Genomic DNA, 14,889 nt, shown 5'->3' with positions numbered 1-14,889 from the left:
TTCGTGTCAGGGAGATCAAGTTGTTTACACCAGCTTTCCAAGTGGATACTGTGCTTATGCTCTAACTGATTTTCTTGGTGCAGAGCATTTGCTGGGGCACAAGCTCCAAGTGCAGGAGAGCCACAGGGTATTTGCAATGTGGTGATATTCTGACCCCAGCTCTGCCTTCTCTCACAGCCTTGCCTGCAAATTGAAGGATGTCCTGCTCCAGCCTGTGCACCCCTGTGTGCGGGGTGGCCGCCCCAGCCCCAGTGGCTGACAGCACCAACGAGCCCTGCATACGGCAGTGCCCCGACTCCACCGTGGTGATCCAGCCCCCGGCCACGGTGCTCACCTTGCCTGGGCCCATCCTCAGCTCCTTCCCACAGCATGCCGTGGTCGGCTCGGCAGGAGTCCCGGGTGTGGCAGGGGGCTTCGGCGGCACTTTTGGAGGCCGTGGTGGCTTTGGGGGCTATGGAGGCCTTGGGGGTTATGGCAGGCTTTTGGGCTATGGAGGTCTTGGGAGCTATGGAGGCCTTTTGGGCTATGGAGGCCTTGGAGGCTATGGGGGCTATGGAGCCTTTGGGAGCTGCGGGTATGGAGGTTGGGCTCTAAGCCACAGGTACCTCAGTGGCAACTGCGGGCCCTGCTAAACTCCAAGGGCCCATGGAATGCAGTGCTGCATCTGCCTTGAGCCTTTACAAACAGCTGCCCTTGATTTCTACAACCAGATGCAGAACAAATCTTTCAGTCCCTCTTTCAGCTGTGCCAAAGCAGCTAGTTTAATCTACTGCTCCTTGCTTTTTTGCACAGAATAACCTTGCAGATGTGTATCTGGGGCTTCAGGGTATTAACAATCCCTTCAAAAGCTCCCCTCTATCTGCAATACAGCAGAACAGTGCTCATCCTTGGGTGAGTGTCTCCCCTCTCTGCCCAGATCTGAGGTTCCCGAACAATGCTAAGAAGGGGGAATCTTTGAGGTGAAGTCCTGTGTTGGAACTTGCTGCAGCTTAAGTATTTTTGTGATTCCATTTCATTGTTTCTGTGTTTTTTCTTTTCTTTTTTTTTTTTCTCTCACTTTCTACTGCATTTTCCATTCATATTAAAGAATCTGTATTGCATCAACAAGACTTTTTGTTTGAATTTTGTCTTCACTTTGATGTGAGATATGTTTATAGATTGGTGGTGATGTGGAATACCAGATGGCAAGTGGGTTTGGTAAATTTTTTGTGGAAGCACTGTTTTTCTCTTTGAAAACATTTTGAAATGAAATGTAGGAAAGTTGCTACCAAATGATTAGCTTCACTACTACAAATAGATTTAAAGGTAAAATTCAGATTTATGTTTTTCATGATTTATAGAGGAATGGAAACTAAACTAGTTAAGTGTTTCTTTCTCATTGATCCTGTGGGAAAATTATGCATATTTTCACATTAAAAGCAATTTAATATAGAGGAAATTGATACACTTTTCCTTCCCTCTGAATGGAAAGACGAAAGAAAATTTTCATTGGGACCCAAAGCAATGTTTTTTTTCAGTTCATTGGAAACTTCTGCTCCTCGTTGCCACCCATCAGTTGTGACACACCACGTTTTCACCCCGCAGCATGTCTACTGCCTTTGCCTTCCTTTGCAGGCATCTCTGGAACTTCCTTTCAGTCTTATGGCCTCAGGGAAGCTCCATGCTGTGTGTTGGAGGGCTGTGCCTGGGCCCTGGGTTTCTCCACCCAGAGGGCTGCACCCAGTGAGGCATGCCTTACTTGGGGCTTGGGGCCAAGTGTTGGAAAGTTGCTCCGTCCTGAGATGGACATGGGAAATTTGGCACAGATCATTACCTGAGAAGTGGCAACTGCCAGGGACTCAGGTTGGTCCTGGGGCTGTCAAATATTAAGCTCATATCTAATGAGATCATGTAGAAAAGTGTGTGTGTGATTTTGTGATATTTGTGCACAAAGAGGAAACATGAAATACCCATGACAGTGAATAAATATACTATAAATTCAATTGAGAAGTGAAAGAAAAAGGCAACAATTATGTTGTAATGAAAACCAAAAGTCATAGTTTGGTATAGAAAATTTATTTGGAAGGAGACAGCTTTTCTACAATTCTGGAACAAAATTGTACATAATATAAAGATTATCTTTCTGGGGGTTCACTGGGGTCTGGTTTATCACCAGGACCCAAAGTGATGCAACCTATAAAAAAATGTTTTTTTTTTTCCTCCCTCGGTGCAGTTGCTGTGTGCAATTTCTAGCATCCTAAGTCACCTCTCTAAACTCAGTGTCAATAATGTAACTGAAGTAAAACAAAGCACAACGTAAGCAGATGACTAAACCAGAAAGCCAGAGGCTAACAAACCTAAGCTAAAGGCAAAAGGAGAAACTGCACACATGAGCTGTCTCTCACAGGTGCTGAGCGTTCGCAGCTCTCCTTCTCCAGCTGGAGCCAGGCGATGCCCAGTGCTGAGCTCCTGCCTGGCCGCTCAGCCCTCCTGCATCGCCAGGGGCTTGAGCTACCCAAAGCCACTCTGCATCTCAGCTCAGTATGTCCACCGTTTCCCAGAGCGGTACGAGTTGCACGGATGTGTCCATTGGGAAGAATATGTGTAGGAGTATTTGGGAGCACACCGAGGCTCTGGGCGGGTGATGACCTGTGGGGTGAGTTTCTCCACTGCAGCCTCCAGCCTCCCCTGGGCCTCTGCTGGCAGGGGGGCTGCAGCGGGGGGCTCTGCTAGGGCCACCTCGGAGGGCTCCGAGGCTCCCACCACCGTTTGCTGAGGGTAGGTGGTGAGGATGGGCCCTGGGAAGGTGACGACGACGGGTGGTGGGTAGATGATCACCCGGGAGTCACCGCAGGCCACCACGCAGGGCTCGTTGCTGCTGGCGGCCAGGGGCTGGGGGCACTTCGCCTCGCAGGGGTTGCTGCACGCCAGCTGCTCGGAAGCCATCGCCTGGCTGCGGAGGGGGGGTCCTGCAATTTCATTGTGAAGTTAGAGGAGGGAAAAGAGGGGAAAAAAAACCCAAACATACCCTGTGTGCTTGGCTGCTGATACTTCTGTGCTTGACTCTAAGACATCTTAAGAGAGATAATTTGGATAAAGAAAACAGCATAGCTCCTCTCCCCGGCTCAACAACATTTTCCTTAGCCTGCATCTATTTATCTTTTCTAGTTTGCTGTTTTAATCGTGCTCCCTCCTCATCCTCCAGGAGCAAAAATCTGCCCCTTTCCCTGTGTGCCACCTCCAGAACTCACATGTGCTCTAAAAGCTCCTTGTCTCTTGCAGTATTTCCTGGAGACGTGTTGGGTCTTGTTCCAGCAGCCTCCCTCCTCCTCCCACAGGCAGCCTCTCAGGGCAGTGCCTACGTTCTGTGTTTTACAGAGGGGGGTGCAAGGGGCGGAGAGAGCCAGGTTTTCAATATATTTGAGTATCGAGTGATCTGTTTAGCAGCCTGCTTAATGTCTTCTATTTTCCATGCAAATTTCTGTTATTACCGAGCATTGTTCCACTAAAGCACAGAAAAAATAAAGGCTAATAATAAAAGGGGGATTAAAAATACCGTTTTAATAAGTAAAACACCACACTTAAAATATTTAAATTGTGGATGAGTGGTTTTGCCAACCCAAATGCAAAACTTGCAGCTCTAGCTTGGGTACAGACAGATTTAATAATGGTTATTTCTTTCTTCACATTAAATCTCTACATACAAGATAGTTTTCCGTAGTATAGCATCACACTAATTTTTAAACTTGTAAATCAAAGATATGTTATGGTGATGAATAAGGAAAAAATATTATTTTATTCTCGGTTAAGCCCTGTGTGCTGCAGTGTGTTAAATTACTGTCCTTAAACATTTGAAAATGAGGACTAGGGGATATGGCAGCTTTAAAGCACTCCTCACAGTAAGTAAATGCAGAATGCTTCTAAAGGCAAAGGGAGGATAATTTGGGGCTAATCTATAAAATCAGTAAGTCTTACGTATGGAGAAGTGATATACAGGATCCCTGGATCCTAAAATATGTAGCCAAAAACACTTTATAATAAATAAACGATTAAACCACAAAGCATAAAATAAATGTATCTTAAAAACTACTTTCCCTGACTTCAGGAGCTCAGTGCTACCTTGTACCAGGTGCTAGCACAGGGAATAGGCAGGGCAATGAGCTCCCATCTATTTACTTGTCTCAGCTGTATTCCGAGGAAAGCAAAAGTATTCTCAAATGCATCATTCTTCAGGGAGGGGGGAAGCATGTCTGCTATTTTTCCCCAAATACCCTTAGGTTAGAATTTAGCTTTGACCTGAAAAAATGCTTACCTCCATCCCTGTAAGAACACATTAAAATGCTAGCAAAGTCACATTTTATTAGTTAGAAATGAAAGCTTATCTTCCACAGTTACATTAAGTAATAGTATCGAACCATCACCAGGTGTAATTTGTTGGGACTCCAACTAAGTTAGCTAAGGATGGACAGATTAAGAATAAAAGCAATGCTGCATCTCTGTAGTTACACCGAACTACCTTCAAACAATGAGGTTTTACCTCAACAGTTGTCTAGGAAATTCCCCCACTTAACAACTGACAAATTTCCTATGCATGGCATATATGTAAAAACAGAGCTAAAATCTATTCTTAATGTTTTTCTGAGAAATTTACTAAATAGAGAGTAAAATTTCCCAATTCTCCCATAAAATTAGTAGCCCAAAGGAGTCTTGAAAAACTCTTCCTTTTATTTTACAGCCTTTATCCAGCAGATAAGAAAAATCTGTATAAAGATGCTTAATAATGTCTCTGATAGAGGATTTAGTCCCAATTTTAACAAAACTTGCACTAAAATAACATTAAGCTCAAGATTTTTATAGTTGTCAAATCAGACTTACTCAGTGTACCGCAGAGAACAAGTCAAGAGAAGTAGTGAGAAGAACCTTGCACGGAAAGTGTATTTATATCCTTTCTCAGATTGCCTGGAGGATCTGAGACGCCCTTTGTATAAAGGGCCTTAATTACTTATGAAGCAAACTTTGTTGCATGTATTACTCCTGTACTTGCTGTAATTGTTTTGCTCACTGTTTATGATTATCTAAAGCTAAGTTAGGTAATAATTCAAAATGCAGACTGTAGGCTGCAAGTTCCTTTCATCTTGAAATTTCCTTGTTTTACTCTACTGATTTCATTAGGAATTAAAGATACATGAATGAATAGGCTTCTAGTGACTTATCTTTGCTAAAAACATGATTGCACAGGGAGTTTTAGAAATGTCAGTGACAAATTGTGTCAACACATGCAAGATTTATTTTCCATATTGGAAATACAGGTAACATCTCCTAACCTTCTCCGTGCCTAGATAAATCTCTAGAAGCACAGGGCTTCTTCCTCATCTGATATAATGTTAGTGAAGCTGATGGATGTGTTCTTACCCAAGCCAGAGGAATTATCTGGTGCAAAAACTTTAAACAGCAGAACTATCACAACACTATCTATTAAATAAAAATGAAGTCACCTCCAATTATGAAGTCTAAAATGAGGAGTTGATTAAATAAATGTTTTACACTTTTCATTCTGTATGAGGTCAGAGCACTCTAAATCCACTAGGATATTATTACTATTAACATAAAATAACTTCCAAGTTTGGCATACTAACATGTTTGTGAAGTACTTTGAAATCTTGTTTCTCCATGTCTCCAGAATATTCCTGATAAGCTCTACAGCCTGGGGGATGTTTAGGGCGTCTTCATTAAAAAGAGTTAAACCCACTGTCATGGTGTTTATGACATGAATTATTCTTATTTAATGTGCTTGTTGTCTTTATGCACGAAGCTTTCATCCAGAGGGAAGAGAGAGTGCAGTGGACCGATTTCTTAGAAAATGGGTGTCCCACCCACGCCTGTCACTGAGGTCCCCCCCCGGAGGCTGCCTCCACCAGAGGGAGCCTCCATGTGTTCAGGAGCCTCCCCTCGTGCAGTGCTCCTCTGTGCACATGAGGGCAGAGTTCAGGTATTGGGGCTGCTGGGGCAGTCTTTGAGCTGTGGACGTAGGCCACAACAGAGGTGGCCTCAGGTGTTCATGGTTTGGTTCTTGCGAGGTGGTGTCGATATGGAGTATGCATCAAAGGAACTCACAATTCAACTGCAAATAGTGTTGGTGTTTTTTTTTTTTTTTCTCCGAAGTTCTAAAGGTCTCCTGGTTCTAAGTTATGCATAACTTGTAGCTAGAAGACTGCTGCCCAACGCCCCCCCCCCCCCCCCCCCCCCGGAATTGCTATTTCAAAGCATGGCTTTTAAATCACATGTAACAAGAGTGAAATTCATCCCAATAAAAGTATTCTAGCTAAGCATACTGGATTTTTGCTTCATCTCCACAGCGTTTGGGAGATACCCATGAGTACAGGAAATAAGTAGGAACTGAATTCTGGCTGTCATATTAAGATGTAGTCCCTTTGCTCCACAGGAAAATGAACTCTTCAGAATTCCCTCATAATTTAGCAATACTCTACAGATTTTTTTTTATTTTTTTTTCCCCTTCTGGTTTTCATGTTGTACTCTGGAGTGACTAAGAAAGGCAACAAAAGGTAAAGAGTAAAGAAGACTGCATACACCACAATATACAATGTTAATATTGTGAGCATCTATTAATTTTAAAATCATTTTAGAAAATTATATCCTTGTGTAAGGCAGGGACAACATTAATAATAGCTCTTGCCTAGCTAAGATATGATCTATGTGGCCAAACCTGTTCTGTTCAACTTCAGAGCACAGAAGTCTTGTTTGTAAAGCTGAGTCAGGGGCACTTGCTAATGAAGAAATAATCAAAGGAAAATGCTTGTGGATGGATGCTCTGCTGATGTAGATCTGCAACATTCATTCTGGGGACTTCAAAGAAGCTCTACATGCTTACATCATCTGTAAACACATTATATCAGCAAAAATTCTGCCCATTAGACAAGTAAGAACTGAAATATAAGTCCAGATCATTAGCAAAGGTTAATCAATTATGTATTAATGCTTAGATCCAACATTTCTTACGCTAGCCGAATCTCTGGCTTTCTGGTTTTATACAAACTACAAGTGAAAGTTGAGTAATTCAAAAATTGAGGCAGGGCATCAGAGTCTAATTAGGACAATGCCAGAAATGACCTTTATATCTCTCCTTTAAGGTGATACTATTGCCCAACACTAGGCGTCACCTATGGCTATTATCGTTATAGACCTATTTGCATAAGCCACATATTCATAAATGATTGTGAAACATTTGCAGTCCTCAGCATTCTCATGGTGTTTAACTACATAGGGTGTTTCCAGAAACACCTCATAAATCCCAATGTATGGCAGAAGGAGAACAATTGAATAAAGCTGCACAGCTACTGGAAAAGTCCACCAGGCTGTGTATCAGGCAGGGTTAGGGATAGTTTTCTCCAAGCATGTTTGTCAGTTCAACAGAACAGGCACTTTTCTGAAGGTCTTTTGACAGCATTAGTGAATTAAAAAGGGGAAATTTTTCTTGTGTAATGGCCTTGTGACATGTGGTTGCTGGCTGGCTCTCTGCTTTCCAGGCTTGTCAGGACCAGTGACGTGAGGTCCAGGGCTCCCTGGATATTCCGTGTCTTCACCAACTCATTACTTGGTTTTAACAGCCCAGGAAACAGGGTAAAAGAAGCAAAGACTTCTACTTTTTGTTCCCTGCTATGTGGGATTAACCTAGGTTTTGAGCATGGAAAAACAACAAAGAACTGTCAACAAGTTAAAGTCTGCGTGAGAAACTCAGAGGAAGTAGGTGTTCAAGGAACACAGAAGGGAGCGGAGGGAGCAGTACAGATGAGACACCTCCTTCACTATGTGCTGACCAGAGCAGTATTGAAATGTATTGTAATACAAGAAAGTCTAAGTGCTAGTTTATTAGGAACAGGAAACCAAAAGAAATCATTTAAATGATTTAAAATGTGTTTGGAGTATATGTAGGTTGTGTGTTGTCTCTGATCCTACCGCAGATTTTATTTATTTTTTCCTGCTAATTCTGTTTTTTTTTTTTTTTTTTTTTTTTTTTTTTTTTTTTTTTTAACGTTTAGACAGAAACGTGAACCCTGCAGACAGGTTTAGAAGACACTGAGTTAACCCTGGTTTATTTAGCCTCCACAGCTCCCTCTAGTTGCCCTGTGTGACATTACATAACCTGCCTCAGTTTCCCTTTGCTTTGAGTTTTCTTTACTTTTCTAACCTGCTTCCCAAGCACTGGCCCCCAGCCCCTCATTGCACAGTGTCAGGCAGCAGCACAGATGGTACCTAACAGATAAGCAGCAAGCTGCTTTCCTTTTGCCACAGGTAAGGTGCACAGCCCTATTCTTAAGTGACTTGTTGTCTTCAACGTGACTATAAATATGGATGCTGAAGATGCTGTTTGGTTTCCTAGAATTAAAGAGCAGACCAGATTAAATTGTAATGGTGTACATCCAAGTTTCACTACCTGAAATGTCACAATCAAGCTGAAGCCTGCCTGGTGTTGACTATGAAATAGCAATGTAAGGGACGGTCCCTGAATGGGATCATATCTGGGATCATCAGACTGATCTGTCAAAAGGTTTAGAAGGAGCTACTGTTGCTCTGTATTTGTCACTATACATGAGCAGATGCACAAAAGTAAAAGGCTGAACTGTCATTCTAGGTGAGCACAAGTTATAGAGAAAACGGAGCCAGACCCTTTATGGAGACACATTGCAGGAATATGAGGAGCAATAGGTGTAAACAGTGAGAGAGGTTCAGATAGGAGGAAAAAAATCCCTGTGAAGGAACGAGAGTGGATCAGAGACCTAAGAAAAATCTTAGATTAACCAATAATTAGATCTTTGTCTGGTGCAATTTGGCTCTATCAATCTCTAACATCCCTCTGCTACTCTGAATGATGTTATCTAAAATTCATTGTACAGATCTGAAACTTTGCTTTAAAGCAGTTATTTCTCAACGAAAGATGAATAGAGAACATACAGAATGGGTTTTGGCATATAAAAAGAAAGGGGGGGTGTCAATCTTGTGGTAGTAGAGCTTACTGAAACACTGATTATTTCTAATAATGCAGTGTGGTGCATATAGAAGATATTGTAGAGCCTTCACAAAATTCTTTGAAAGTATTTGCTCTCAGCATTCCGCAGGATATATTTAACAAGTGAGTTTCCCCTCAGGGAGATCCCACATATTCACCTCAAAATTTAAGGACAATTTATGGCATGGAAACCTGAAGTTATTTAATCAGGATCAGACCACAGGAATGTAAACAAATTACACAGGAGAACGAAGAAAGTATTTTTAGCAATCTGTGGGTGTAGCAGCTTAATTCATTGCGAGTCATCCTATGTCCTCCCTGGCAGACCTCAGAGTTGGGATGGTTACAGGGTGAGGAATGCTGTCCGGCATACAGACCTCTGCTGCCAGTGTCCCACATCGCAGCCTGGGGGTCTGGCCCTTAGTGGCAGTAAAAGTACTCAGAGCTCAGGGGCTGGAAGTGAAGATTACTGTGTCAGTAAAGTGTCACGAACGAAGTTTGTACGCATAATTTAAAGTGCTCTTTTTTGTTTGATATTTGTGTGCAGAGCCTGATAAGGTAGGGTTCAATTTGTTTTGTTCCTGTGGTTGGTGCAGAAAAAGTAAAAATGAGTTTGAGATGAGAATTTTGAACTTGTTTCTTCTAAAACAGCCATAGATAGGTGTTATTACTGAACAGTTCCTTTAGAGGGCAGACCAGAAATTAGGGATAAGGACTGTAGAAGTAGCAATTTAGGGAATAAAAAAAAGACAAGAATACAAATTGTATGAGTAGATTATTCCGGTCCTGCATGCAATGGAAGAGGAGTAGAAGAGAATGTTAGGGAGAATCAGGAACATAGCCTACCTCATGGGAAAGTTTGAAGTGATGAACAGTCCTTTTGCACACTCAAGGTTTATTATCGAATGCATCTGATCCAGACAAATAGCTACTTCTTAGTAAAGATCTGATTCCAGGGCATCAAAGTTAAGTGATATTAACTTTATAATAGGCACTTTGTCTATGTAAATCAATACAAAGCACTTGGGAATTATTTTGAAACTCTTTCCCTGAGGGCATTTTGGAGATTTCCCAGTGAATGATTTTGTCTCTGCGACCCTCAGAGAAGCACCTCCCAAACTGCAGGGGGCAGTTGGGAGTATAAATCTGATTAAATCAAAGCACAGGATGTACAGAAACAGTGTGCAGCAATAGAAGCCGGCTTCTAGTACACAACCTGGACCCCAGCAGTCCTTCCCCTTCCTGCAGTGCATAGTTCCATGGAGCTTCCCAGTGCTGACATCAGTGCTGTGCATACCTGCCCTCCTTTATAGGATGGCTGTTGTTTGAGGGTCGGGACCACGTAGCAGCTGACTGCATCAGCAGCAAAATTACACCTATATGCCAGGTCACTTACAGGTCTGTGACCAACAAAAGCCTTTCACAGATCCTTGGGGAAGGAATAACAAGGAACATATACACCCTCCCCTTGTTTTGGGCTTTGGCCTGAAGGATCCAGGATCCTCCATCACCAATGCTAGGACAGGTGTCACAGCTAAATATGTAGGACGTGTGGTGGTAGCAGACAGTGAGGTGACTTTGCAGGTGAGAGTAGCTACTAGTGCCTGACTAGTTGATTACATAAACCACTACATGAGATATGTTCATGGGGCTGGACTATTGCAGGGTGCAGATATTCAAAATACATGAATATTTTGTATTCATGCCCAATGTAAACTGAGTATAATGCATACTGGGTTGCTAAGGGGAGAGAGAGGGAGATGCCTGGATTCCACTCTCTTGGCGTTTGTCCCCTGCACTTCAAAAACCCTTAGGGTATGTCAGAGGTGGTTTGTTTAAAATGGGGGGGGGGGGGGGGGGAGAAAAAAAAAAAAAAGCTTGTTTTAATGAAAAGCTGTAAAATAATGATCTCACCTGCAAAATGCTTCTTGAAATCCTCACACATTTCTAAAGTGTGGGTGTTACTCAACAGCTGGATGTCTAAATCTGAAGGCATACACTTAGTTTTGCAACACTGTGTGTGTACAAACATAATTAATGTTTATGAAATAACCTGGAAACTTCAGAGATACGTGCTATTACTGCAAGGATCACGTAGAATCCATCAGAAGTGGGTCTAATTTATGGGAATAGAAGCTACAGCTTTAATTTGCAGACTCCAAGAACTCAAGTAGATTAGTATGGAGAGGATGTCCTGGGGGACAGGGAGGGCTGTTGGAAATAGTCCTCTAGAAATTACAATGGGGGAAGAAGGTTTCCACTTGAAAAATCTTGTGAGGCATTGTCTATGACTTCAGGGTACAAATTTTTATGTCATTTTTCATGGATTTACTTCTACAGGCCTAGCCTCAAATCCATCCCCTTCTATTTGTCTTTTTTTCCAAACATTTTGGAAGCACAGGATAATGGGGTAGGGGAGAAGTAATTGATTCTTCCTAGTCACAGAATATAGACAATTTAAAAGCAGAATCACTCCCCTGCTTGGCCTCTTCAGCACATTAATACTTAGCCTAATAGCACATTAGTTCTAGCTGTTATTGTCTGTTGGCCAATTGATGTTTGCTTTGCATTTTTAAGTTGCACGTATCCAGGTTGCAGGTGATTTTTGCGCAAGTTGTCCCAACAGAGTGACCCAGAGAGTGTCACAGTGCCCTGCTGTTGCCTGCGAGTGCTCAGCTGACGATTTTACGCAATTTTTGGGGAATAGACTTGCTAGTTGGCTAGGAAACTCATGGTAGCACTCAAGACAATCTAAAAATCTGCATGTGTTGTGCATGTCTGTGCTCCTAACCGCTGGGGAAGGAGTGTGGAGGGTATTTCATGGTGCTCTGCGCTGCTGCAGCCACGTGGATTTCTGTGAACCACTGTGCTGCTGTGCAGGGCACGGCCCCCTCTGAATACAACAGCATTTTTCTTCCACGCAAAAACGCAGTTGGGATGGATGCTTTAAAAAATGCAAAGGTTTCCAAACATCAGGTAGTGATTTAGTTAATGCTAGTGTGGGTGGTGCACCTCAGGCAGGTGACAGCACTGCTCGTGGTGGGACTCATAAGGGTTCAAAAATAGAGTGTAGGGGAAAAAAAGGAAAAACAAAAAGTGCATGCTGCATGATAATGTTTAATGCGAATGAAAAGCTGAATATACATGCACAAAATTAGATGGATAGGATATAATCAGAAGAGTTCCAGGACTTCATGAGGGTCTACAGTGAATCTCCAGTTCCATGGTTCTGCATAGGTTGTTCTTTATTTGCTCACAAATATTTCACAATGAAATCTGCTGTTACAATTGCTTGAACGTTTTTTGTTGTTGTTGTTTTGCCTTTTTTTTTTTTTTTTTTGCCCTGGTATGCATTAAATGAGATATAGGCAGAAAAATAAGCTGGTAAGCCAGTACATCATGGGTCTTAAGCAGAAATAAAGCATAAGGAAGACTTACTAATGCCTAAGAGCTAACTTTTTTTTTTTTTTGGTGGTAAATGCTGGTTCAGCAAAGTGTACAAGTGAATGTCAATTTTGATAAAAAATTCATTTTGGAACCCAAGATTTTCAGTCATATAATTTTAAGAATTTTTTTTTCAAGATGAATTGATAATAAAAAGTCAATGTTGGCATAAAATCTTTAATTTATTGAGAGATACAGTTTTGTCAAACCAAAAATATATTTTTGAAAATCTCGTTTCTTGAAGAATTCTTTTTCATTTCATCCTAATTTTGAATAAGATCAATGGTGAAATTCCAATTTCTTGTAGTTTGGAAATTCTAGTCCTCATGCAGGTCTAGTGCCAGGAAGCCATGCTTTTATCGACTCCACTGGGAACTGTGGGAGCTCAGCACTTCTACAACCCATTATCCATAAACTTAGTCATGATCTGTCTTTTCAGTTCTCGTTTTTACTTAATCCAGCACGGATATCCATGGATTTAGGCTGGCCTGCAAGTTCTATAACAAAATGGCTTGGAGAAGTGAGGAGACAAAGTATTACAGTTTCCTGCATCAAAAAATGGTAATCCTGAGTTACATGCTGTCCCAGAACCACACATGCCCCTGAACCCAAGAGATCCCCTGGAACCAAGTAAATTCCCAATATCGAACAGCGCAGTAGATCCCACTATGGTTTGCTGAGGGAAAGTGGTGAGAGTTGGGCCTGGATAGATCACAGAATATGGTGGCGAGTCAGGGTCCACTATGTCCACTATCGTGTCGGGGTATTTTATGACACAGGTCTCATTGGAGGTGAGGGCAAATGGCTCAGGGCATACCACCCCCGGCGGCAGGCAGCACTCGTCGTAGGGAGACATGTGATGGATCCAGACCTGAAACACAGCAGGAGGGGAGGGGAGAAAAGGAGGCTGTCAGTCCAGCAAGAAGATAACATATTGGATGTCAAGATTTTTTGGAAGACAGGGTTGTGTGCTAGATACAGCAATTGGGAGTATTCCAAGGTGCAAGTATTTTAGGTGATTGGATGTCCAGTATCCTCCTTTTGCAATCCTCTGTCTCCCTCCTACTGCCTGTTCAAACCTTGCTGAGAGCCGTAACCCAAACCCAACTCCATGTTAAAACTCCAGTTTTAATCCCCAGCACTGGCAAAACCAAAACACAGGGATGAAGCAAGTTACCTCACCTCACCTGGTTAGAAGTGGAACAGTAAGAACTGGGATGGAGATCCACCCATCTTTTATTAGTCTCATTATTTATCCTCCAGATTACAGATTCTTATATTTGAAATCACACAGCTCTTTAAAACTGCTCCTGATATCAAGGCCAGGTTTTCTTGGGCATTGTTTAATTATAGATTTACAGGCAGTCCTTGCCCTGAATTGTGCCCACACTAATTAGGTGCAGCAAACACAGTGAGGGAGAAGTGATAATTTTCTTCACTTGATCAGCGTGAAACTGATGTGGAAGAGATTAAGGGTTGGCAGAAAGGGTGGGCCTAAACTGATTTCCCAAATGAATCCCAACATTTACTCCATGAGTCTGCAGAAGAAAGAAAATTCAGGGGAGATTTCTTGTCTCTATCTAAATGTCTTGTTTTAGCCACGCGTCTGTGTTGTCCTCTCCCAACCTCAGGGCTGCATCTTCAGCTTTTGCCAATTGACCCTATGCCTTTGAGTTGAAGGTAAGACAAAGGCAACAACAGAATATTTTGTCAGCTGAAGTGCTGGATCTGGAATGGCTAGTTTTCCTCTGACCGGGTAAGAATCGCTACCACAGATCAGTCCAAGGGCAGGGATCCCCAAGTGGTGTGATGGAGACCAACAACTTGTGGAAACTCATCCTAGAACCCACGAAGAGAGGTGAAGGAGAATTTGTATGATCCTTCTAGATTTGTAATTCAGCACTGCTTAAAATATATTTTAAACAAAACCAGCAGTAAAGTGACTTTTTAATAGGAAAAAATGAGCTCCAGTCTCCATAGGCTTTTAAAAATATTTAGGGCAGCTTCAGCTGTTAAAAGACACTGCTTTCTGTGAAGACAGCTGAAGGTGAGAACATCACAAAAAATATATATTTTTTTTCCAATGTTAATTTGTTTAATGTGACATAGTCTTTATAGTATGAAAAGAATGCTTGCCAGTATGAAATTATTGAGACTTTCTAGAGTTCTGAGGGAATTTTATATACCATTCCTAGTCTAAACGAACTGTTGTCCTGAACACTAACATAGTTTGCAAATGCCAGCTTCCACCTCTGAAGTATAAAACTTCAATTGACTTAAAACTAAAGGTCAATAGAAAGTATATTTCTGGAAGAATACCCCCTTACCATTTCCTAAGTTTAACCTATCATTTGATAATATTTAGATAGCAATAAGTAATTGATTCAAAATTTACTTACCCGGATCACCAAGGAGAAGAGTTTAAGAAAAGTGATTAGAAG

General features: G+C 41.9%; 1 protein-coding gene and 2 long non-coding RNA genes across 3 annotated transcripts; 1 reads left to right on the top strand and 2 right to left on the bottom strand.

Annotated features, from left to right (window-relative positions):
* The first annotated feature begins 197 nt into the window (after nt 1-197).
* Nucleotides 198-988, top strand: LOC121060923 (claw keratin-like). Its single transcript, XM_040539109.1, has one exon. It carries the CDS (start codon nt 198-200, stop codon nt 630-632), a length of 435 nt encoding a protein of 144 aa, XP_040395043.1. The 3' UTR covers nt 633-988.
* Nucleotides 989-2,036: 1,048 nt separating this feature from the next.
* On the bottom strand, nt 2,037-4,992 carry LOC121060922. Its single transcript, XR_005814951.1, has 2 exons — nt 4,855-4,992; nt 2,037-2,948 (listed from the first exon to the last, which is right to left on the bottom strand). It is a non-coding gene; the product is annotated as an uncharacterized LOC121060922 (long non-coding RNA).
* A 7,619-nt stretch (nt 4,993-12,611) lies between these two features.
* On the bottom strand, nt 12,612-14,889 carry LOC121060921. The gene is made up of 2 exons (XR_005814950.1): nt 14,848-14,889; nt 12,612-13,319 (listed from the first exon to the last, which is right to left on the bottom strand). It is a non-coding gene; the product is annotated as an uncharacterized LOC121060921 (long non-coding RNA).

Source organism: Cygnus olor, chromosome 28 (assembly GCF_009769625.2).
Source record: "Cygnus olor isolate bCygOlo1 chromosome 28, bCygOlo1.pri.v2, whole genome shotgun sequence".
Lineage (NCBI taxonomy): Eukaryota > Metazoa > Chordata > Aves > Anseriformes > Anatidae > Cygnus > Cygnus olor.
Note: the sequence above shows the minus strand (reverse complement) of the source record. Positions and strands in the feature narration are given on the sequence as shown.

Coding starts and splice junctions, on each gene's coding strand:
- LOC121060923 (XM_040539109.1), top strand. CDS start 198: ATGTCCTGCTCCAGCCTGTGCACCCCTGTGTGCGGGGTGGCCGCCCCA.